Source organism: Mesoplodon bidens, assembly GCF_964165515.1.
Source record: "Mesoplodon bidens genome assembly, chromosome: 5".
Classification (NCBI taxonomy): Eukaryota; Metazoa; Chordata; class Mammalia; order Artiodactyla; family Ziphiidae; genus Mesoplodon; species Mesoplodon bidens.
This window is the reverse complement of record NC_138161.1, coordinates 145,698,832-145,724,572: the sequence shown is the minus strand read 5'-3', so window position 1 is coordinate 145,724,572 and position 25,741 is coordinate 145,698,832. Positions and strand designations below refer to the sequence as shown.

At 52.8% G+C, this 25,741-nt stretch overlaps 1 protein-coding gene across 1 annotated transcript in view; it reads left to right on the top strand.

Annotated features, from left to right (window-relative positions):
• The window catches only part of TMEM108 (transmembrane protein 108), a gene marked incomplete at its 5' end in the record, with an annotated part of 136,504 nt that overhangs the window by 107,425 nt on the left and 3,338 nt on the right, over positions 1-25,741 (top strand). The window contains 2 exons of the mRNA XM_081234636.1: positions 12,906-14,339; positions 23,603-23,757. Coding sequence (XP_081090762.1) covers positions 12,906-14,339; positions 23,603-23,757 — 1,589 coding nt within the window. The remainder of the gene's footprint in view (positions 1-12,905; positions 14,340-23,602; positions 23,758-25,741) is intronic.

The window sequence follows — 25,741 nt, the reverse complement described above, 5'->3', positions numbered from 1 at the left end:
CCACCTCGCAAAATTTAGTGAGTATTAAATTAGTTTGCAGGCGTCAAATACTCACAAATATAATATGCTTAATAAATATATGTTCTTATTCTGAACATTAGCACCCTATAAAGTGTTTCCCACCTGTAGATAAACTTACCTTTTCAGAATTTGCCAGAATTTTCTCTGCCAAGATGCATTTTATTACCCATGGTGGGGAATGGGTAATGACAGCCATCTCCATGGCTGAGACCAGGATGCTAGTTTACCCAAGAAACACAAAGCCACACTCAGCCCTCAGTAGATGTTTGCTGAACAAGTGAATGAAGAAATGGATGAATGGTGGAATGATAGTAAGAGGCTTTGGGTTTTCCTCCAAGAAGCCTTCTTGGGTTCCTCCCGCTTTTATGGGTTCCCTGCTTTCCCTGCAAGCTGCTGCCCATAAAATCTGCTCCGTCCAGCATAGTCCTGGATTACAGCCCACCTTCCGTTCTCTACTTGTTCTGTATTCTCATCTCCTTGGCTTGATGTGGACAAGATGATTTTATTATTTTTTCCTCCAGAAAACTACCTCCAAGTCCACACTGAACTATTCAGTTACCTAAATTCACAAATTTATAGTCCAAAAGAGAATAATAAGAGGTGGAGGGCGAGTAGCAAGTGCCCTTATAATTATACAGGACATGGGTTGAGATTTGTTCTTTTTTATCTCATAGGGTTTTGTGAAGTTTGAGTAAGATGACATATAAAACTTTCTTAGTAGAGTGCCTGGCACATAGTATGTGCTCAATAAGTGGAGATTTAGACTTAGTGACAGTGTCAGTATTGGTACTGGGGAGAAGGAGGGACGAGGTAGGAGGAAAGCTTTCATCCCCAAGCACGCACAGCCTGGAGGGCGGGCTTCCAGAATTCAATTGTGAAATCTGACTCCTGCCCCAAACCTAAATTATACATTGGAGTATGGGCATCCTGCCTCGAAATGGGAAATTAGACAGTTTCACAAGGATGCACAACTGTGTTGCCTGAGCTGTTTTGTTCCAGGCAACCTGGAAAAGGTGGTGAACCTTTGGCAACCGAGGAGAGTAGTGCCAGCTGGCTTGCAGCCTGCCCAACAGGACCGGGGCCAGAATACCGAGCAGCCATGGGCTCAGGAGCAGCAGAGCCAGTGCCGGAGAGAGCCGGCACTCTTCTTGACGTCAGCCCCTCCCCAGTCGCCCCAGCCTGCCCGCCCCTCCCCCCAGGCACCTTGCCACGGTCCCTGCTACCTTCCTGCCAGCCTCCTCCCTCCTCCTGTCCTCTCTCTCCTCGCAAACTCTTTTGTGAGGAGGGGCACGTGCTGAGACGTGACACTTCAGACTGTTAGCAAGCCCAAGAGGATGTCAGGTCGAAAGCCCCAGTGCCCTTTTTAGGTAAGTGACTCTTAGGCATGATCAGGCCTGGACTCTGTCTTTTCTTCTCCTCCTGGCTTTGGAGAATTCTGAGCTGAGGATAGGCAGATGCCCATGTGCTCAGGCAGGTCCTGGGACTCCCCAGGGCTTCCTCAGGGTCCGAGAGATCCTATTATAGTTGCTGAGGTGCCCACTGGACCAGACCCCAGGCTGTGGGGCTAAAGGCTCTGGGGGAGTCATTTTATTGGGTTTGTAGGAGCCACAGGTTCGGAGACACCGTGGCCGTCTAGGGCACACCGGGCCCTCCATGGGCTGCCCTGCCAGCAGCCGCCCAATACAAGTCCTCCTGTTTGTCCTGCTTCCTTTCTGGTTTCATCCAAACCTCCCGAGAGCACACACCTTGAGTTAGCAAGCCAAATCTGGGACTTGTCTGTAAAACCCAAATCCTGGCAAACGCTCTCACACACCCCGTTAGAACTTTGGAAGGACAATGAAGGCCGATTTGCTTAGGTAATGAGGAATGGAAGTGGCAGTGGCGGGTGTGGTTGTGAGAGGGGTCATGGCAGGGATCTGCAGGAAGCTGGTTTCATCCACCTCAGCCTCCTCCTGCCTCCCTGTCTTATGGGATTTGTGTTCATTTGAACCTACTAATGTTAATCATTAAAACAAGCAAAGTGAAAACAAGATGCGCGCACACACACACATGCACACACAGGACTCACGTTGCTTACTGTATTCTTTTGTTGATATTGTCTTCGAAATAAACATCTATAATTTTGTGGCAAGCATTCAGCTGCAAATACCTCAAATGCATGGAATTCTCTAAGTCTTCTTTCATCCTCACATCTTTTTCAGAAAACATTATTGTGCTTCTAGTGTGAGTCAGTGAACTAAGTTCTGGGGCTCCAGATGCTGAAGAAGCTCACGGCCCCAGGGGGCTGACCTAAATGTAGCAGAAGCTAAAGCAACAGTTTCCACCTGTTGCATCCAGCCCATGTGTGGGGCCTCTGTGCCTCTTCGTGTCCTGTCCCCAGCCCTGAAAGCACCCTGAAGTTAGGCATTATCTTCCTTACGTACAGCGAGGAGAGCAAAGCTGAACTAATCTGCCTGAGGTCCCACCACTAGGAAGTTCCAGAGCCAGAATGGACCTAAATCCCACGGACCCCAGGTCCATCCCTGCCCTCCCACCACGCCCTTGGCTGAAGGGCTGTGTGGGGAGAAGGGCCACGTATGAATGGGAGCGGAGTGCCCTGGGAGCACTGGTCAGGGAGCCACCACTTCCAACCGGACGAGTTGAGGAACCATGATCTCGTCAAGACAAGGTGACAGTCAGGTTGGGTTTTGGAGATGGATACATGGTCACCCAGCAGGAAAGGGGTATGGGCAGAAACTTTGATAGGTTGGGTATCCGTCTGTATCCAACACCTCATACCTTCCATGTACGTGGTAGATGGTGCCTCCATATTGAAGACATGACCATTTCCTTCAAGGGGCTGCCATTCTAGAAGGGAAGAAAATCAGCTGTGACAGGAGAACAAACCTACACACCAAAAAAGATGTTCTCTCAAAGACTTTCTCCAAACAACAATGAAAATCTGAATTTTGTAGCAATGTAGCCCCGTAGTAATGATACATAAGCTTTGATTTTCATGCAGCCTGCTTCCTTGGTCAAGAGTGTTTATATTACATGCGTGGCATGTAACATAAACTGAATCCTCAGTTGGAATTTGAACAGGTTAAAAAACGATGTGTCCAAGCTGTCAGTCTCCCTGATGATTTCACCTCCAAACTCCACACTCTGAATGAGAACACTTTAAATGATGAGAACCAGAGGGAATATATACAGATGCGGCAATAGTCATTCCCCTCTCTCTAAGTGGACCCCAAAATGTGTCTGTGGGCACGTGATCTCACACCAGGGTGCTGGGAAAGTTGCCCACAAACCTCCTTCCAGGACCCACCCTCACACTGTCCCTGCTATCTGACCTCCATGAAACTTTTCTTTAATCTCACAGTAGTTTTGAACTTACAGGAAAATTGCAAAGGTAAAGCAGAGAGCTCCTATATAGCCTGCACCCAGTTCCCTCTGTAATCAGCATCTTACATTACTAGTGTCCACTGTCACAATTAATGAGCTAGTATTAATACATTATTATTAACTGAAGTCCATACTTTATTCACATTTCCTTCATTTTTCCCCAATGTCCTTTTTCTGTTCCAGGACCTCAGCCAGGACTCCACATTATGTTTAGTTGTCATGTCTCCTTAGGCACTTTTGGCTGTGAGTTTCTCAGACTTTCCTTATTTTTGATGACCTTGATGAGGAGTACTGGTCAGCTATTTTGTGGAATGTCCCTCAATTGGGATTTTTCAAATGTTTTTCTTACGGTTAGACTGGGGATATAGGTTTGGGGGAGGAAAGCTACAGAAGTAATGTGCTATCTTTATATCCAGGGTGCATACTATCACCATGACTTGATCACCTGGCTGAGGTAATGGCTGTCAGGTTCTCTCCTGTAAAGCAGGGAACATTTTTATGAGTCTTTTCCATTCAGTTTGGGAGAGTACAAAGCAGTCTGGACTGGTGCATTTGTGTTCTTTCGCATGATGTCAGCGAGATGTTACCTGAATATAAATGATCCTGTTATTTTATTAGAAGCTAAGCTGACCTTTTCATCCATCTAATTCTGATTTTCATTGTTGTTTGGAGAAAGTCTTTGAGAGAACATCTTTTTTGGTGTGTAGGTTTGTTCCCCTGTCACAGCTGATTTTCTTCCCTTCTAGAATGACAGCCCCTTGAAGGAAATGGTCATGTCTTCAATATGTATGCACCATATACCACATACATATGCATATTGAACTCATGTCTTCAATATGTGGTCACCTTATACTAGACTCCACCTTTATTCCATCTGTGCCCCCAGCCCACAAAGTACATGCGTGCCAGGAGCTTCATGCCACTGCTAGTATGCATTGATTCATTCCTTTCTTTAGCGGAACTGGTAGCTGTAGATCAGAGAAATCATGATGCTGTAGAAAGAGCCCAGAAGTGAGATGTTTCCCTTTCCTTGAGTCTGGGCAGGAGAGGACAGTAAGGGAACCCAGGTCAAGGTCATCCTGTTGAGCTCCAGCACTTAAAAACCCTGATGTTTAAATCCAGAATGGTCACTGAGAGAACTTTAATTTCACTTCTACAAAGATGATATTCGTTACTATTACTGCCTAACAAACCACCTCAAAACTTAAAACAACAGTAATCATTCATTTTGCTCGTAAATCTTTAGTTCGGGCAGGGATCACTTGTCTCTGCTCCACCCAGGCTCGGCTGGGGTAGCTCGAGTGGGGCTGAAGAAGGCTCACTCCCCTGGCTAGCAGGTCGCTGCTGCCTTCATCTGGAAGTTCAGCCTGGGGCCTCAGCTCCTTTCCACATGGGCCCCTCGGTGGACTACTCAGACTTCCTCACAGCATGGTGGCTGACTTCTGAGAGTAACACCCAAGAGTAAGGACTAGGAATAAATTTTTTGTGTGATTAACACTTTTAAGATCTGCTCTCTTAGCAACTTTCAAATATACAATAAGTATTGTGAACTATAGGCACCACGCTGTGCATCATGCCCAGAGCTTATTTATTGTAACTGGAAGTTTGTACATTTTGACCACCTTCCCCCATTTCCGCCACCCTCTATTCCCCACCTCTGGTAACCACCAATGTGTTCTCTGTTTCTGTGAGTTTGCTTGTTATTTTAGAGTCCACATATAAGTGAGGTCATGTGGTATTTGTCTTTCTCTGTCTGACTTACTTCAGTTAGCATTAATGCCCTCAAGGTCCACCCATGTTGTTGCAAATGGGAGCATTTCCTTCTTTTTTTGTGGCTGAGTAATATTTTTCTGTGTGTGTGTGTGTGTGTGTGTGTGTGTAATACCACATTTTCTTTATCCATTCATCCATCAGTAGAAACTTAGCTTGTTTCCATGCCGTGGCTATTTAAATAATGCTGCAGTGAACATGGGCATGCAAATATCTCTTCAAGATAGTGATTTTTGTTTCCTTCAGAAATGTGCTCAGAAGTGGAATTGCTAAATAATATATTAGTTCTATTTTTAATTTTTTAGAAACCTCCATCCTGTTTTCCATATTGGCTGTACTAACTTACATTCCCGCCAACCGTGCACAAGGCTTTCCTTTTCTCCACATCCTCACTAACACTTGTTATCTCTTATCTTTTTGATAATAGTCATTCTAATGGGTGGGAGGTGGTAGCTCATTGTGGTTTTGATTTGCATTTCCCTGATGATAAGTGATATTGAGCACCTTTTCATGTACCTGTTGGCCGTCTGGATGTCTTCTTTGGAAAAATATCTATTCAGACCCTCTACCAATTTTTTAATCAGATTATTTGGGGGTGTTGCTAATTGAGTTGTATGAGTTCTTATATTTCGGATATTTAGGAAGGTTTCTTATTCTTCAGCAAAGATTTGTTGTGGCTAAGGTGCTGGACTAGATATGGGGAAATATCATTGATCCAGACACAGTCTTTGTCCTCTGGCAGCTTAGAGTTCAGATAAGGAAACAGATATTTAGACATTTAAAGAGATGGGGGCTAGAACGGGGGTAGGCTTAGTGGTTACAGGCACAGAAGGAGGGGCTCCTAACAATGGCTTCAAGGCCCAGGAGGAGTTCTAGTTGGAAAATGCTTGTCCCAAATGGAGCTGAATGACTAAGGCAGAGAAGCAAAAGCTGAGGATAAAAGGTGGTGTGGTTACCAAGTGTTTCCACTTCGGAGGAAATTTTTGTTTTTTAATTGTGGTCATCACAGCCGTTACTATTGTTATATCATTGCCTGTCTTCATAAAGCGTTCTCCTGCTCACGTAGGACATTTTCCTGGATCAAAACTTTCTCAGTACCTAGGTTCTGGAGCAGCCAGGGTCAGAGAGACATGGGTTTAAATCCTGGTACTGCTACATGGTGGCCGTTCTGACCTTAGATGAATGACTTAACTGTATGTTAGCATGGAGATGATGGGAGGACTCACATTTGTCATTCTTCCCAAGTTCCTGCTCCCAGGAGAGGACCTGTACAGTGCTTGTCTCTGTGTGCGTGTGTGTGTGAGTGTGCATGCGTGCGAACTCACATGCATGCACATGTTTTTGTTAGGAAGCTGTGATCTGTCAGCCTCCCAGAGTTGCGACACGAGGTGAGTTCATAGGTGTGTCTGGGGCACCCAGGCCCATCTCGTGTGGTTTTCTTGCACGCATGTGTTCTAGAGATTGTACTCTGAGTAATAATGCCCAGTGGAGTCATGGACCTCATCAGCCCAACTGTGAAACCAGTGATCTCCAGACATTTCTGGAACCCACCAGGCGATGGCCTCAGGTATCTCTAAGAACTAAGCAGAACCCTCTGTGCTTTAGCCCTGTGACCTGAGGCTTGTCCCCAGCAGGACTTGATGGGAGAGAACATTTGGAATGTGGCTGCTTGGAAAGAGGGTAGCAGCAAAGATATGTAACCAAAACTCCTTTTTTTCTTTGTGAAAAAAATCTCCCTTTCATAAAGAAGCCCAAGGTCACAGGCATGAGTACCTCTTCCGAGCAGTCACCCAGCTCACCCTGAAGTCAATGATGCATATTTATTTCTGAGTGAGGGAAACCATGCCCTTAGGAATGAGGAGGTTTTTGATCTTCAAAACAAAAGGGATCACTGAAGTACGGAGGATGGAGCACCAGAATACCGGGACCACAGTGATACAGAAAGAACCCTGTGGGTTGGTGCTTCATAGTGGGGCTGGCCGGGCAGTGTGTGGCCCAGGGCAAGGATTCTACTTTGTTGGGGCTCAGCCTTCTCACTGTAAAGTGAATTAGATACCAGAGAACCCTAGCGCCCCTTCCAATTAAAAGACAATAATCTTGAAATGAAAAGAGCCTGTTTCCTGGCAAGATGGTATGTTATTGCCCACGTAGAAAACAGACTCCCTGATGGTCAGACTTGGTGTGCATGGGTTCTCTTTCTTTTTGTCATTGAAACATCGGATGCAGAAGCTAAATTCCCAAGTATTCGATTACTTATTGCTGCAAAACAAACCCCACCCAAACGTGGAGTAAGGCAGTAACGATTGTTTATTTTGTTCATGAATGTCCGGGTTGACTGGGCTCAGATAGGTGGCTCTGTCTTGAGGTCTGTGTGGTCGAGGTCCAGTAGTGGCTAGACCAGGCTCATCTCCTGGGCTCCGCCTCTCTCATGTCCAATGCCTGGCTGGGGCTGGAACAGCTGGGGCTCCTCAGGCCTTTCTGTTGCTCTTCACACGGTCTCTCCACATGCTGGCCTCGAGGTGGCTGGACTTTTTACATGGGCCTGAAGGCCCCCAAGAGAAACCTGCAGAGGCTGAATGACCTTTTCTTCCCTGGCCTCAGAGACCACGTGGTGTCACTTCTGCCCCATTCTCTTCATCAAGGAGGTCACAAAGGCCCAGCTAGGTTCAGATTCCACCTCTTGGTGGGAGCAGTTTTGGAGAACTTGCAGAGCCAGCTTTAAATCACCACACCAGGCATCTGGGATGGCCATGCTGACATCTTGCTTAGTGATGGGGGATGGCTTAGAAGACTTCTCAGACTCCTGTGGTTCTGTCACAGGATTTAGAGGCAATGGAAGACTATCTGGCAGTGGAAACCTAATTTAACTGGGAGGGAAGCTCTACTTAGCAGATATTTTAAATCACAAGGAAAATGAGATAGGATTCTATTTATATGTGCAAGGGAAAACGTATACATGTAATAAATGTGCATGTGTGTAAGCAATTTTAAGATAAAAATTATACAATTAAGTTAGTTAAACAATGGTGTGCATGAAATGCCAGGATTGGAAAAAAAGGAGAGAATTAAAGCAGGGATGTCCAGCTTTTGTATTAACCTACTACAAGTCCCCCCTAGTTACTTGCAAAATAAAGTTAATTGACTAACTTGTTAAAAGAACATAAATGTTAATATAGAGCCCTGAAATGGAGCTAGAAGAAAACAGGTGAGAGGAAAGAAAAGTCCAAAGAGCAGCAATAGCAAATCAGTTCCCAAAAGATAGTGGACCACTGCTTTTGAACGTGCAGAGCAGAGGGATGCGTGAACGTGGTTGAGAGTGTGGACTCCGGGGCCAGGCTGCCAGGTTCAAATCGCAGCTCGCCGTTCCTGGCTGTGTGGAAGGAGGCAGCTTCCTGTGCCTCTCTCTGCTGCTTTTCCTCGGTTGCAGTGGGGAGCTAATGATAGTACCTGCCTCATCCGGTTGTTATGAGGAGTCAATGTGTCAGGACAGGCTCAGCCTTGGAGCGGTGTGTGGCATGCAGAAAGCACTCAGTGCAGATTAGCCATTTCTCTCTTCACCAATTCCCTCCTTGCCTTTGCCACATGCAAATATCATGCCCAGTATGGACTGTGGGCAGCCAACCAAATAAACAGAAGGAGGAAGGCCTTTCCTTCCCTTGGGTCCTGGGATCATGTATGCATTGGAATTCTAGGTAGGGGGAGGCCTTCCTGTGATATCAGGGCACCCATCAATCTGCAGGTTTCCAACCCCCTACACTTGTCCTTATTCTGACATGCATTAAAAACCGGTTCCACATTTCAAACACGTCAAGTTAGATTTTAGTTATAGTCTCTCCTATATATTTGGAATTGGAGCCTCCTGAGCCTATTATGCAAATCTACGCAAATGCTATGCACAGAGGCAGTGGCCCCAGGTTGTGGGGAGGGGAGTGAGCAAAGCCAGCACAAAGGGCCTGGGGTAGAGATTTGCATCTGTTAGGGGAGCCCTGGGTTGAAGGCCTTGCACAGTTATTGTGACCGTCTGCGCCCTTGCATTCAGTCCTTAACCTTTCGTGCCAGAGAGGAGAGACGATTTCCGTAGCGAAGGTGACAGTGGATGTTGAAGGAGGCATTTGGACAGTGCAGTGTTGTAGCAATCTTTGTGATACAAGTGAAAAGTTGCTTTGAAATAATGGCCGTGATCCAGGCTGTGTCCCTAACCAGCTGGGCTCCTGGACAAGTCAGTTGACTCCTTCCGTTGCCCCCTCTGTGAAGTGAGGGGATTGGACTAAGTGGCCTCTAGTGCCCTTCTCACTGCGACAGCTAAATGTCATCCTCCAGGTGAAAGCCCTCTGCACCCAGGATGGCAGTATCCATTCACTGTACCAAAGTTTTAAAGCCTAAAGAAGAAAGGGCTGGGAGGTAATTTGCCCTAACAGTCCTCCTAGAGAGAATAACTTCAGGGGATGCTGGCAACTAAAAAGAGCCGCAGCAAGGGCAAACATGTTTACTTCCACTGTTAGTCTTGCAGGAAGCACTCCTGTGGTATACTTCCCGGCTGGGAGGATTTTAGCCCCTGAAATGCTCATGGTGGGAAAGTCAGGGGAGTTTCTTTCCCTGAGTATTTTAAAGGCCAGGATGCATGAAGCCCTCTGCCTCTAGAGGCTGCAGAAGATCTCCTGGAGGCCAAGCTGCTCCTCTCCCACCCCCGGCCTGTCCCTGGGGTCCGTCAGGTCCTCCCTGAAAGCTTTGCGCTGCCCCTGACGCTACGGCCAGAAGGCGGCAGTGGCCTTGGTCTTGGGCCTTGGATTGTATGGAACACATCTGTGCTCCACCCCAGAAGTCCTCTGGGCTCTTCATTTTGACTCCAGCAGCCTCCAGCCAGGCACAGGTGTGAGCTGACGGCCCCCGCCCCCCGGGGCGTCTCTGACTCAGCCACTTGGGCCCCGAGGAGGAGGCAGGAGGCGGGTGCAGCAGCGCTGGGCCACGGGACGGAGAGCTGCTGGTGAGAGGCGCTCCTCTCACAGTTTGACGTGCGTCTGCTCAGCTCCTCAGAGACCCCAGTGGATCTGAGTTGCACCCTGAGCAGCTGACAACCTGCCCTGGGACTGACTTTCCCCGGTTCACTCATCTCAGACCCCCACTGCTGTCCGCTACAGTCACTTCCCAAAATAAACCTCCTGCACACGAGCCCCAGCGTCCGCCTCTCCTTTTTCAGGAATCCCTAAGGTATGACAGGTATAGCAGTCTGGCCAGTCTGCCCTACAAGGTACCACAGGCTGCGGGGCTTAAACAACGGAAAGAAAGTTTTCTCCTCCCAGTTCTGGAGACTGGAAGCCCAAGATCCAGGTGCCAGCAGGGTTGGAGTCCCCTGATGCCTCTCTTCTTGGGTTGCAGGTGGCCGGCCTTTCCTGTGTCCTGCCTGTGTACAGGCATTCCTGGCATCTCTGTGTCCTGAGCCCTTTTTCTTATAAGGATACCAGTCAGATTGGGTTAGGACCTACTCCAACGGCTTCCTTTTGCCTTCGTCAGCTCTTCCAAGGCCCTGTCTAACGTACAGTCCCATTCTGAGGTGCCAGGGTCAGGGCTTCAACATACAGATTTGCGGGGGATGTGCTCCACACTTACAGTGAACCAGGGTGCTTGTGAGCCAAACAGAGGCTTATAAGAGAATGTCCCTTAAAACCTCTGTAGTCGCGACCACCAGCTGTAGGAGTAGATTGTCCCTGTGGTGCTAAAGTGCCAGGAAGGAGCTGGAATAACCCTGAACCCGTCAGAGCACGAGCACGTTGTTCCTTCTGTGGCTGCGACGCCCGTCCTCTTCTCCTCCTCACTGCTGTGGGCGACCAGGAACGCCTGGGCGTCACATACGCCTTCTGCTACTGAGGGGCTTTGAACACGTTACTTAATCTCCCTCAGCCTCAACTTCCCGCCCCATCAAGTGCTTGTGAGGGTTAAATCGAGAGGGAAAGACAGGGCCAGAGCCGGTGCTCAGCGTTAAAAAGATTTTAGGATTGACCTGGAGAAGGAGAAAACACTGTTGGTGTATGGGCTAGACTATGAATGAAAGTTCAGAGAAACTGGGTCGCTTAGGGCAAAGTGTTGGTCCCGGAGACGTGGGTGCTGCCGCCTCTGCTCAGTCTGCAGTCCCTCAGCCTCCCCCACCCACTAACTTAGACATGCAGGGTGAGGGGACACTGGTCCACCCCACCCTCCCCTAGTTGGAGGAGGCCTCAGTGGTGATCCTTGTTTCAAAGGAGTGTCAGGAGGTCTCCTCCTCCTCTCTGCTGCCAGAAACTCACCAGGGCCCCAGATGTCCCCTGTCAGCTTTGCTGACCACCCCAGGCTCCCAGGAATCACTGCCAGGGCCCCTGCTTTCACCATTCATCCTGCTGGGATCTGGCGGAGGAGGGAGGCGCCAAGAGAGTTACCAGGCAGAGGCCCATCTCTACCGTTGTCTGGGTGGCTAGCAGGACTGAAGGAAGGGCATGCGAGTGACCAAGCAGGGGGCTCATATGAACAGGGCGAGTGCTCAGGACAGAGTCAGGCCTTGGAGGTTTGTCAGGCGCTCCTTGGCAATACGGAGCAGCTCTTCCCAGCCTGTGTGTTGTACGGGGTGGCCAGTCTTCCCGTCTATAATCTGGATAGATCCTATGTCTCACATTGATATGAGGTGTTATTTTTAAAGATAGGCACATGCTGTTGTGATTAATAAAATCCATGCATATTTAGAAGAGTTTTTAAATGTATAGGTTTTTGTCCTTGTGCATTTTTTCTCAGTGAACTAAAAGCACACACACTCACCATCATGCAAAGTCCATGGTTTCCTTCTAATGCTCAGAAGGGCTCCTCTTCCTCTAAAAGGCTGGGCACCACCAGTAGTTTTCCACAGAGTTCAGCCTCATGAGCACACAGGACAAGCAGTTAACATGACAACAACCATACAACCAGCTGGCGTTCATGGAATGCACTTCTCCTGCAGGCTCTGTGCTAAGCGCTTAATAGGCACCAGATCTGGTCACCCTCTGAACCCCTGTCCCCTTCTGCCTGTCAGTCTCCGATGGCACTGAGACGTCTCTGCCTTGTTTTAGGATTGTTTGTGGATGTGTATGAGCTCACCCAGGGCCAGAGACTGCCATGTTCATTCTTGTGTCTCCAGGGTCAAGGAGGGGCTAGACCCTCCTTAGTCGTTTGGTGGGTGGGCCTGAGGGAACAGAGGTCAGTCGTTTGTGCCTTTGTCTAGTTCATAAATAGAAGAGTCAGAAGAGGTGTGGCAGCCGGTCCGCTCTGCCCACCCAAGCCCTACTCAGTGGCTCAGGGCAGCCCACACAGAGCTGCTGGCTTCCTTGTGGCCGTGCTGGCCTTGACTGCTCCCTGGTGCAGAGGGCCAGCAGGCACTCAGAGGCCACAAGGCTTCCTTCCATGGCCCTACCCCCAGCCTGCTGTGAGCAGCTGCCCTTGGGCGGGGGGCCATGGCATTTCAGAGGTGTTTGGGAAAGGACGGGCCTGGCTGGTTTAGCCAGCTCTGTTTCCCCTGTGGCTGGGTTCTCTCTGGGACAGGGGCTGGGTGGCACCCACCTGCTGAAGCTTCCCCAAGTCCCCATGGTCCTGTGTCTGATGGTCGTGGGCCTCAGGGATGCTCCCGATGTTTCCCTTGGGTTCCCAGGTGTTTCAGTTTCGTGGGTAAGGGAGGCCCAGGGCCAAGCTACTCCTGGGCATTTCACCTCTCTGCTCTCTGTCTCCCTCGCAAGGCTTCCTCCTGACCTTGGCGCTGACTGAAGCACTGGTATTTGCTGCCCAGGAACCATCTCCCAGGGAATCTCTTCAAGTCTACCCCTCAGGCACCACCCCAGACACCATGGCCACAGCACCCGTCACTTCTACCAGACACTCCTCCGTGGTGGCTGCCCCCGCTTCCATGGTGGCACTGACCCCTCATCCCGACGGACCCTCCTCACAGGCTGCAGCTTCCACGGCAACGACAACGCCCCATCCAAGCGGACACCCTCCTAAAAACGCCATCTCCACCATCATGGCGACGGCAACCACCCCCCATTCTGAAGGCCCCCTGTCCACAGGGCCACTTCCTGCTGCCGTGGCAACCACGTCCTCCCATTCAGAGGGCCGCCCCCCGGGCCAGGCTGTGCCCACCATCCTGCTGACAAAGCCAAGGGATGCTACCAGCCGTCCGCTCACGGCCCCCTCCCGGGCTACCCCACGCAGGCCCCCCAGGCCCCCCGGCTCCTCCCGAAAGGGAGCCAGCAGTTCCCCACGCCCTGTCCTGCCCGCACCCAGCGGTCACTCCAGAAGGAAGGAAGGCCAGCGGGGGCGAAATCAGAGCTCCACGCATCTGGGGCAGAAGCGGCCCCTGGGGAAGATCTTTCAGATTTACAAAGGCAACTTCACAGGGTCTGTGGAGCCTGACACCCCCACCGTCACCCCCAGGAACCCGCTCGGGGCTTACTACTCGTCTCCACAGCCCCAGACAGTGGCCGCCACCTCGGCGCCCAGCAGGACCTCGTGGGTACGACCCAACGCGACCCTGGGGTCTGCGGAGAACAAGCCCGGCCTTAACAGAGCAGACCAGGGGGGTGGTCCCACCTTCACCAGCCAAGCAGGGGAGCCGGCCACCACCGCAGCCTCAGGCACCCCCGCCCGTCCACGTCCTGCCCCAGTGCCTTCTCAGCACCCCCGCGGTGACCCGCAGGATGGCCCCAGCCACAGTGACTCCTGGCTTACTGTCGCCCCTGGCACCAGCAGACCTCCATCTGCCAGCTCTGGGGTCTTCACGGCCACCGTGGGGCCCATTCAGGCTGCCTTCGATGCCAGTGTCTCAGCCCCTTCCGAGGGGCTTCCTCAGGGAACATCCTCAGCCCCGCAGGCCCCGGCCCGCCCCCCCGGGGTTTCAGAAAGCACTGTTTCCCTAGCCAAGGAGGAAGCTGCGGCCACCCCAACGCCCACCATGACTGGCAGAGTGCCCAGTCCTCTCTCCACAGTGGTGTCCACAGCCACAGGAAACTTCCTCAACCGTCTGGTCCCCGCTGGGACCTGGAAGTCTGGAACAGCAGGGAACATCTCCCATGTGGCCGAAGGGGACAAACCCCAGCACAGAGCCACCATCTGCCTGAGCAAGATGGACATCGCCTGGGTGATCCTGGCCATCAGCGTGCCCATCTCTTCCTGCTGTAAGTGCCTCACCCTCTCCCTTCTCCCCCCCACCCACCCACCACACCAGCTTGCCCATCCCTAGAGTCCCTTTGCCCCACACGTGGGCAGCCCCCACCAAGTGGGCTGCAAACTTCCCAGAATCCTGGGGAAGGAGGTAGTGGACCAAGAATCATGGATTGTCCTCAGCCCTGGTCCTTGGCTGGTCAGGCCGCGGCTCACATGCCCACTGATGGTAAATGCACAAGTGTCAGGAGCTGGGGAGTCCAATCCGACTCTGCATGTGCAGAAGGAAACACCAAGCTGGGAGGGGACTTGGTTCCCCCAGGACCCCAGAGTTACTGAGAGGCAGGGCTGGGATGTGAGCTCCGAGCACCTGTCTTCCAGCCCAGGGCTCTTGTCGTGACCCCGCCCTGCCTGCTCTCTCCTGTAGCGACACGGCACCAACACACCGCAGGTTGAAAACTGGTGCTTCCAAACTTAGAGCCTCTGAGTAGCAGAGCCCTCGCCTTCCTCCCCACCTCCCTTCCGTCGCCTTTCCTGCTGTTCTTCTCCTCTCTCACCTCTTTTCCTCCCCCTCCTCTGTCTTCCCCCGAGAAAGAAGAAAAGATGAAGCTTTGACCTTGCAGGAAGATCTATCAGCCTTGATAAAAACAGAGTTCTTGGGCTTCCCTGGTGGCGCAGTGGTTGAGAGTCCGCCTGCCGATGCAGGGGACACGGGTTCGTGCCCCGGTCCGGGAAGATCCCACATGCCGCGGAGCGGCTGGGCCCGTGAGCCATGGCCGCTGAGCCTGCGCGTCCGGAGCCTGTGCTCCGCAACGGGAGAGGCCACAACAGTGAGAGACCCACGTACCGCAAAACAAACAAACAAACAAACAAAAAAAAAAACAGAGTTCTTGTAGCTAAATTGAGGCTTGAGAGCTACATGTGAATTTAGCGGTCCCTCCCCCATTTGGTTTGCTCACGGGTGTGTGAGCTGCTGCGTTGTGGACCTTGTCGTTGTCCTCTGCTCTCACTGGTATGTGGGGAAGGGCTCCCCCCGGCCGCCAGCGCCTCCTTGCTACGCCCATCACTCCTTTACTGAAGCGTCGAGGGGACCCCACTGACGGCTCCATGAAGAGCCTGATGCAGTCACTCAGGACCCAGGGCTTCCTTTATGTCTTCCCCGAGTAGTCGATCCTCCGTTCTTAGCCTTCCTCCGATGGCCCCACAGGAATCCTCACTGTACCCGCCACTCCCCAGCCCCCACGGCCATCATCCAGGCACCCCCTCAGCCCTTCCAGGAGTGAGAAACCCCCTGTGCTCCCCACTCATCAGCCCCTTCTCCTGTGACCCCTCGGGTTGTTTCCAGCTCTCCTGGGGGCCTGAAATTCACCTCTTTGTAATTCCCACTCTTTGGCCCTAACCTGTGCCCTCTGAAACCATATGTAAAACAAGTCCATCCACCAACCCCTGAGATACGTGAAATGGCTCTCAAGGGCAGGTTTTCCTTTTCCAAGCTGCTTATCCCTGTTCCTTCGAGTCTCTTCATAGGGCCGCCTGGCCCTGGCCCTGGCCCTGCCCCAATCTGCCCCTCTGACAGCCTCCAGTTTACGCCTGCTTCCCCAGAGGGAGCACAGCGTTGCACAGGCCCTGCCGTGACAAAGGAGAGCAGGTGGCAGTTGCTCTGTTCTGGACACTTTGGTCACGACCGGGCAGCCTGCACTGCGTCAGCTCCGGTGATTGTAACGCCTCACGTCACACCATGGGCTCAGCCCAATCTCAAGGGGAACCAAGCCCCAGAAGCTTTCCACAGAGGAGGCCATCAAGCCAGGTCTCCCAGCCTTTCCTGTTGTGGGTCGATCGAACGTCAGCACAGGAGGTGTGTGCCTTTAACATTAAGCTGATGTCTGCTTGGCACTGGACTCTGGCAAGATCCTCTTTGATCTGGAGTCTGGGCTCTTTCCAGGAGCCACATCTCTCCCAGCACCCTGTCTCCTTCCAGTTGATAAGCAAAACCAACTTTCCATGTCAGGGGTAGGCGGCCTACGTCGGCTCAAGGCCCCAGTGCAGGAAAAGTGAAAATGTTTGCAGGTTGCATATTTCATCCTTTCATTAAGCAGCTGTATTGTCACTCATGGAAGCACAGAGGTATTCATAAAGCTGTAATTGCCCACGTCTAAAACAGAAGAATGATAATGAGAAAATGTAGCGCTGTTAGCCAATAAATTATTAATAATGGTCATGTTTGAGAAGTAACCACATTAGAGACAGCTTTCTAATTTTCCATTCTTTCCATGTGTCTAGCGGCTCTAGTTTACAAAGGGAGTTCCCATTATTTTTAATCATTCGTCCTTAAAACAGACTAGCCAGAGGAATAAAACAAAACAGAAAAAGCAAACATACCATACAGATGGGGAGTAAATCATCAAGTGAAGTGACTTGCCCAGGGTCCCAGTCACACGAGTCAACCCAGATCTGGTGGTGGAATCCGTTTGACTCAGCACAGCATTTCCTGAGCGCCTACTGTGTGCCAAGCACTGTTCCAGCACTAGGGACCCGGAGGTGGCTGCTGTGGCTCCCCACACCCCCAGCTGCCAGAGCCCTCTCCCACCTGCACCCCCACGGGCCACACCCACCTGCGTTTGCAGTTCTAAAAAGACTTCAGCCCTTTTGCTATGTCTGAGGTTGAGATTAGATCAGGTTTTACTGCAAAGTGGAAAACGCATGGGCTGCCTAAACCATGCATAGTAACATCAACCAAGACAGAAGCAAGGACGCAGCCTGGAACTGCACCACGAGAATGCTTCTGGCCCTGACAGGGGCCTTCAGCTGCGGGGATAGAGCATATTACTTCATAAAGGAAGACTGCCCCTAGGAACTGCAGCCCCTGCTTCCTTTGGTGTCTGTCTTGCATTTCCACCATCCTCAGGCCACAAGGTTCCAGCCTACCTGCCTCCACAGACAGCTCCCTGTCCTGTGGGACCATCATTGACCCTGTGAAGGTGCTGATGATAGGGGCGTTGAGAAAGGAGACACTTGTCCAGCTTGAGAACGCTGTGCTCTTTGGATGCACAGATGAGTAACTAGCCAGGCTGTTTTCATAGCCTGGCGCCACTCGAATCATCAGGCAAGCAGACGTCTTCCAGGGCTAAGGGCCCTTGTATTTCAGACCTTCCCAGAAGCTACACTTATCCTAAAGCAAACTCTCCAGCCCTCAAAGAAGGGTCTCCTCCTTTGCTAGTTTGCCAGATATTTCAGGCGATCTGTGTTGGTAGCACAGTGTGTGCATAGATTTCCTCATCTGGCTTTTCAGAGTAGCCCTGGCCCTGGTCCTGCTTTTCTGCATTCAGCAGAAGCCAGGCTTCAGAGGCCGGGGCTGCCAGGCAGGCTGGCAAGTCCCCAGTTTCTGGTGGAAGCAGAGGGTGATCACAGCAAGTCTCAGGCCTGCCCAAGAAGGGATGTCACCACTTCCACCTGTCCTTCCAGATCGTGAGCCCCGCCCAGCGGCTGGATGTATATTGTGCCAGGTCTGAGAAATGCTTTGTCTCCTGAGCCATGCTGGAGACAGCCACACACAGTTTCAGATGTGCTGAGAACCGAAATTGATTGGATCCAGGCCACATTTGGCTGGGTCCCAGGAGCCATGTGGCTCCTGAGCCGGTCTCTGCTGCCACCATCAGGACACACAGCCCACCACCTCCTACTGGAAGCCTCCGCCTGGCACTGAAGGGGTCCCTGCTCTCAGCTGTCAGTGCTCTGGGTTTTCATCAGGAGGTCAGTTGTGTGGCTCTACCAGGTTCCCTGGCCTGTCCTGCACGTGCCACATCCGTTCTTGAGAATGACGTCATCCAGCCTCCTTGAAAGAGATGGGGGTTATACGGGGTGAAAGCAGGAAGCGAGGCCAGCTACAGCTGTTGTTCATCCTTGGCGCAAGTGGAGCTGTGTCCAAAGCAGAGTAGCACCTCTTGCTGACCCTGGACCTGTGAGCTTCCACGTGCACCTTGCCCAGAGCAGGTTGGCTTCCTTCCAGATGCACAGTAAATGCCGTTGGAGCATCAGCACAGTACTCAGAGATAACACATCCTTGTGCCCATATGGCTCTTGGCTATATTACCAGTTGTTCTGTGAATGTTACTGAAAGCTGAATGTATCTGTGTACCTTTTACTCACAGACCCCAATGACTTTGTAATTATTATATTAAAAAACCTGGGTCAGAAGTGCTTTTCCAGTAAGAAGAATAGAGATTAGAACAGGAAGGAAGTTTGACCAGGAGGTTGTCTCCTTGGGGCTTATGAGCCAATTGAAGGAAGTGGGGAAGCCTTTGGACAAGGCAGGCTTGTCCGGGGGTGTCCCCGAGGTTGGACCAGAGTGCCGTGGCCGCGCTCTCACAGCTGTTCCCTGTGCTTCCTGACCAGCGTCCCCTGCAGGAACCTCCTGGAGCTTCCTCAGGCACATCCCTACCCACCAGGCCAGGGAGTCAATGAGCCCCCAAAACTGCTTTCCCCAGGCCCATGGCCTCTGTCCAGCCTGGTCTCCTTCTACATCCTGAGGCCTCCCCTGGCCTCCTCCCCAACCTTCAAAGTGGGGAAATGACTGTCCACAGCTGGGCTGGCACTGCTGGACTAATCCCCCTTGAGGGTCTCCAGTTTCTCATCTACCTAATGAGGGGCCAAACTGAGACGTCAGAGCTCTGTGCCCTCTCTCACTTTCCTAACTTTAAACCCATGTGAATCACTTGAGAGGGAGCCTGGTGTGATAGGAGGCCTCAGCTTGGGAATCAGACACACCTGGATGTAACCCCAGCTCTCCCACTCGTCACCTGTGGGACTTGGACAGGTTAAGCCTTGGGCCAATGTTTTCTCACCTGTGCAAATAGGACTAGCGTCCACTGTGTCAATTCAGGGCCTTCAGGAGGCAGATACCAAAACAGAATTAGGCCTGCAAGAGATTTATTGGGGAAACACCTGTGCAGTCTTAAGGAGGGGGCTGGAGGAGGCAGGGAGAGCCTCAGACCGTGGTGCAGGTATGACACCTGAGGAAGGAGAAGGGGCCAGAGGGCTGGGAAGGAAGAGGCTTCCCAGCAGCACGGTGCAGTCCTAAGGAAGTTTCTGCCAGGTGAGGGTAGTCCTCAGGCTGTTAGAGGAGTCTCCTGGCCTGCAGGAACAGGCCTGCATAGTCAGCCACGGCTGGGAGCAGCCCGGGAAGCGTGGCCTCGGCACACACGTGGTGGTGAGTCCAGGGGCCGGTGGCCGGAGCGGTCCCCCGGCTGTGCCCCTGCAGCAAGAAAGCTGAGCAGGCACTCCCAGGGCTGCAGCAGCCTCCCCAAAGGCTTGCTGCGCACAGCAGAGCTGATGCATCTGAGGTCCTATCACAGCATCTGACACGGAGAGGCGCCGGATGAGGGCAGTGGTCAGAGAGTCATTATATTCATCTTGTTGTCAGGATTTGCCACGCATTCTCCAGCAGGCCATGGAGAGCACTTTCATCAGGTATTTGAAAAGCAACCTCAGGGTCCTGCACACTCTCATTTCCATTTCCCATCACACAACAGGTCCCATCCCTGAAATGAGGCCCCTCCCAGAAACGTCAACACAGTACCTGGGCTTCGTCTTCACATCAGCAACCCTCCTCCTTCCTGTCATACCTCTGACAAGCTACAGCTGATTCCCCACTGACATGCCTGGGAAGCCGAGAGAGCTTGCTTCACCCTCACTCCAGTTTCAAAACTGTAGGAGGGCTTCCCTGGTGGCGCAGTGGTTGAGAGTCCGCCTGCCGATGCAGGGGACACGGGTTCGTGCCCCGGTCCGGGAAGATCCCACATGCCGCGGAGCGGCTGGGCCCGCGAGCCATGGCCGCTGAGCCTGCGCGTCCGGAGCCTGTGCTCCGCAATGGGAGAGGCCACAACAGTGAGAGGCCCGCGTACCGCAAAAAAAAAAAACTGTAGAAATAGGGATCTCACTGACCTCCTTAAGAGTCTTGACAGCTGCTCCCTCTGGAGCAGCAGAGCAGGTGAAGCTTTCAGTGGCGTGGGCGTGGCTCACGCCCTGTGTGTGCACGGGGCTGTGTGGTTCACGTAGTGCTCCCACCTGCCTCAGGCACGCCCCCTCCAGTGCTCAGGATGAGCTAGGACAATGCCCATCAACGTCAGGGTGGCAGAGGCCTGGGTTGAAGCTCCAGTCATTAGCTGGGTAACCAGGATCAATGCTGTGAACCTCCGTGAACTGCAGGTGCCTCTTCTGTGACTGGGAAGAGTGCCAGCACCTTCCTCAGGCAGCTGTCCTGTGGGTTAAATGAGACTGTTGAGCACCTGGGAATACAGTAGAGATGCCACAAGTCTGATTGTACTGTTCTTTCTGGGATGAAAGTTCAGACCCCAAAATAATGAAAGCGCTAAACCACAGTTGGAGCCCTGGCCTTGAACCACCCAATAGTCATACAGCCCAGTTTTTCTTTCAGGATGTCTCTCCACGGATGATGCTGAGAACAAGAAGGAAGCTCTTATTAGTTAAGCACCAGGCAGGGCGCTCAGCATTTTGCATTCATGATCTCTAACTCTCCTTACATCCTGGCGGAGTCCGTAGTGATCAGCGTGATGAACTGACACCTAGTGTAACTCACAGCAGAGTCAGACTTGAACGCAGGTCTTTTGGACTCCAAGCCCGTGCTCTCCCTGCAGCTGGGCTGGCTTCTGGTATGTAAGCGAAATGGTGTTTGAGAGGCACCAGGAACTCCCTGATAGACGTGTAATCAGGCTGGGGGCACTAACAACATGGGAGGGGGAGAAAGCTAGGAACAGAACTCCCCGTTCCGGCCCCCAGCCCTTCCCGCAGGGCAGGATCCTGGTCCTGCGTCCTAAACAGGCCCAGGCCCCAGAGCAGGGGCCGTGTGGGCTCAGAGGGCACTGCACTGGGGCTCAGAGGACCTGGATTCTACAACCTGTTCCCGCCCGGGTTAGCAAGGGGATTCATGCATCCTAGCCCTCTCCCTGTGGCTTAGGTTTGCCCAGCTTGAATTCCCCTGAGCTGCTTCACCATCCCAGTCCTGGAGCAGGGTGAAAAGTAGTGACCCTGAAGAATAAAGACTCCAGAAAAGGGGAGAGGGGACCTGGGGCCTCGCCCCAGTCCCACCACTCGCTGTGACCTGTGGCAAGTCAGCTGGCTGCTTTGGACCAGAGTCTTCTCATCTGTAGAACAAGGAGGTGAGCCCGAATCTAGCAGATTTTCAGGCTGACTCTGCAGCCTCCCTCCTCACCCCTTCCTCCTTCAACCAGGTGAAGAAAGGGCTCTTTGGAAGGAAGAGAGGAAACCCACAAAGCTTGAAGGAATCTCTGCCAGCCGGTCTAAAATTTCTTTTCGCTCAAATATTCAGAAATCGCCTTTCTATTTTTAAAATTTTTTGTGGGGACCTGGAGAAATGGTAACCAAAGTAGAAGTCTTTTTGATCAAAGCAGATTGTCTAGAATGGAAATTTGCCCAATCTCTTGACTTTGCCTGGAAGCCTTTTCACGTTGAGATACCATCTGGGCAGAGCTACAGAATTCCCCAGTCAGCCCGCAGGGCTCTCGGTTCTGGGCCCTGAGGTCTCTCAGCCTGTGTGGATGCCAGCTCTTGCATCTTCCCCACACCCTGGCGTGCACAGGCCCCCAAAGCCAGCCAAGCCTTCAGGCTGCGGTAGACAGAGATAGCCTCCACTGCCCACCCCCGCCGATGGCCAGCCTTTGTGGGCCACTCAGCATGGGCCCCCCTATTCCCCAATGCCGATGATGGGCACTGCCAGGTTGTTGGATACAGCCCTGCCCACCCCTGGCCAAGAGTTTCACCCACCCTAGGGGCTCTGGTGATGGGAGCCTGGGCAGGAGGTGTCCAGTCTTCATTTACCGGCTTCTCCCCAAGAGGGCTCCTGTCATCCTGGTCATTGCATCACCTGTTCCCCTGTGTGACCCCGGACAGGCCACCCCACCCTCCGACCTCGGAAGCCTTCCCTGTCAGCATGTCCAAGCCACTCTGTTCATACCTGGTTCATCAGCAACATCCAAACATGCCGCTTCCTCCCGGGACCCCCAAGTCTCCGAGACTGAACAGACAGTGTGGCACATCGAGCTGTGTGGAGGCCGCATCAGGCCCACCTGTGCAGTGCGGACTCCACATCAGCGTTTGGCTTGTCTTCGTGAGGCAGAATCGTAGATGGTTGAGAGCATGGACTTGGGAGTCCACAGATGTCTGGGTTTGCTCTTGGGCAAGTCACTTCACCTCTCTGAGTCTCCGTTTTCCTTTCTGTACAATGGGGACCTCATGGAGTTACGCAGAGGATTAAATGAATTAATGTTTCTAAAGTGCTTGGAGCCACCTGGCACATAAATGCTATAAGACTGTTAGCAGCTATTTGTTTTTGACGATGATGATGAGGCCAGAGCAGCTGTTTAATCAGGGTCCAAGACCTCTGCCCAGAGATTTGCTCTGTGAACCCCTGCCCTCTGTGGAAGTCAAGGCTCATTTTGTAAAATTCCCTGGGCTCTTCCCGTCTCTCTGCCACACTGTCGCTCTGACTGAGGACACTCCTTATCAGTCCCATGGTGCAACTTGGTGCACACATGCCATTCTCTGCAGCCAAGCTCCGGGGAGCCCTCCCAGCGAGAGAGCAAGGCCTTTCCTTGGAGCAAACTCACTGGGTGGCACTGCAGCATGCACAAGTGTCCAAAATTGCATCCACGCCTCTTGCCCCTGAGCCTATGGAGGCAGCCTCTAAGCATCGCTCTGGCCTCACTTCCCACCTCACTCTCCCACACCCACCCCACTCCAGCCATGCGACTCTTTCTTCACACACAGGCAGCTTGTCCCCACCTCAGGCCCTTTGCATGTGCTGTTCCCTCCACCTGGGACACACTGCCCCTGTTCCACACATGGCCAGCTTCTTCCCCAACTCCAGTCTCAGCTGTAAGGTCACTGCTCAGGCAAGCCTTTCACGACGGAGCCTCTCCCCCAGCCACCCCCTACTGTCCCTCTCACTTTGCCACGTTTTCTTTTCTTTGAACAGTTCTCTTGTATGTTTTCTGACTCCTGTGCACCCCTGCACCCACACGCTAGGAAGGAAGCTTATGAAAGCAGGGCAGCCTTGTCTTTCTCTTCTCTCCCCCTCTCCCCAGCACCCTGCACAAAGCAGGTGCTCGGCGTTTATAGATATTAGTTGAGCAGATGAACAAACGAATCAACAAGCAGGGCAAGTGGCTGGATGTGTAACCATCATGGCCTGCCTGGCCCTGCTCACCACCCTCCCGCTCTCTAACACGGACTGTCTCGACAGCCGTCTTGCTGACCGTGTGCTGCCTGCGGAAGAAGAAGAAGCCGGCCAACCCCGAGAACAGCCTGAGCTACTGGAACAATGCCATCACCATGGACTACTTCAGCAAGCACGCCGTGGAGCTTCCCAGGGAGATCCAGTCCCTTGAAACCTCTGAGGTAACGAGCCCCAAACCGGGGGCTGCCCCGGGGAGGGCTGCCGCTGTGGGAGGAGCACAGGCTCCAAAGAGATCAGAGCCTGTTCGTGCCTCGCTCCTCCGGGCAGCGTGGTCCTGGAGGCTGTGAGCCCGCCCAGCCCTGCCAAATGGGCATCTGCGTTAGCGAGAATCCCCGGGGCCTTCTGCTCACGTTGAAGTTTGAGAAGAATGGTTCTTGGGACTTGGGGTTTCTGGGAACAAGTCGACGACTGTTGACTGAGGATCGTTTGGGGTCAGGCACTCTCTGGGGACTGTGAAGGTGAAAGCTTGCTCTCAAGGGGCCCGGGATCCAAGATTTTGGGTGAAGTACAAACCCCGACATCATTCAAAGCAAACTAGGGGGGCTACAGGGAGAGGTACAGAGCTGTGGAACCCAGTGGAGGAAAGCTTCACAGCGCAGGTGCTGGGAGGGTGCGTATTTGCCTGAAACCCCCGGCCAGCTAGTGAGAGAGCTGCGCTTTGACCCAGGTCTCTGACTGCAGACCTCTTCCCACCCCCACCGGAAGATAGGGCAGAGGCCAGGGTGCGGCTGGAAGGGGAGACGGATTAGGCACGGCCTTGGATGGGGTTGAATGGAGTTTGTGCTTTAGTCTTGGGCAGCGGAGGGTCATTGAAAGTTTTGCGCTTTTTGTGAACTGGCTGTAGAAAGATTGTGCTGATGGTCTGGGGAGGGCACGTCGTCAGTGAAGGGATAGGGAGGAAAGGAAGGGTGGTTTAGTGGATGGATGCATGGATGAGAGGACAGACAGACATACAAAAAGTAAGTAGGTCACCTGGGATGCAGTTGAGATGGCCCTAGAGAGGGATGGCAGACGTCTGAGGAAAGGCAGGGGTAGCTGAGAGCTTCTGGAGGAGCCGTCCCCTCTCACCCCTCCAGCAGCCGGATGAGCTTTTACAAACAGGCGTGTGATCGCATCACTCAGAAGCCTTCAGTAGCTTCCCGTTGCTGGGAAGTTAAAGTTCCAAGTCTGTTCAGGGCCTGCCAGGTGGACCTGTCCCCGCCCAACTCTCCAGCCTCACGTTACGCCCTCTCCCTCCTGTTAGCTAAGCGCCGGCCACGTTGCATTTCTTTTCATTCCCTTAGGGCACCAAGGTGCATCCCACTCCAGGGCTGTGCACGCGCTGTTCCCTCTCCCGGCATGTCTGCTGTCCCCCTCTGGCACCCCCTTCGCCGTTCACCTCAGTGACTCCTACCCACCACTCAGGGCCCAGTCCAACCGTCACTTCCTCAGAGACGCCTTCCCTGCCTGCCAGGCTGGGTTCACTCTCCCGTCACAGGGTCTCAGCTCCTGTGCTTTTCCATCGTGCCACTTATCAGAGTTGTCATTGTGCAGCTACCGGTCTGACATTATAGGTTAGAATGTCCCTCCCCCGCTGGAATAACCAGTTATCCCCACATTGCTAACGCCGAGGGCCGTTCTGGGCACTCATTGTACTCCATCCACCAGCAGCATCGGCACAGTCGGTCGTCTCCTCCTCAGAACGTTTCTCCGCTGGCACCTGGGCCCCATGCTGTCCTGTTCTCCCCACCCACCAGCAGCTCCTCCTCAGTCTCCGTCGCTGGCCCCTGTCTTGCCCCGACCTCCAGTCCCGGGGAGGCGCGCGCTCAGCGCTCCCACGCTGCTTCTCTTCTCTTGCCTCTCAGCTCCGTGCCTTTAAATCCCGTTCCTCACCGTGACTACCACGTTCCGCTCTAGCCTGGCCGTCTCCCCTGAGCTCCAGACCCCTGTGCCCAGCTACACATGCACACGTTTCTAACAGGCATCTCCCAGCCAACAGCCCGAGACTGAACTCTCGGCTTCCCCCTCCTGCCCCGACGCCCAGAAGGCCCCCCGGTGTTTCTCGCTATTAGATGGCCCCGCGGCCGCCTGCTCCTCGCGCACACCCCACCTCCCGTCTGTCTGCGGCCCCGTTGGCTCTTCCTCCACGCAAGCAGGGCTCACCAC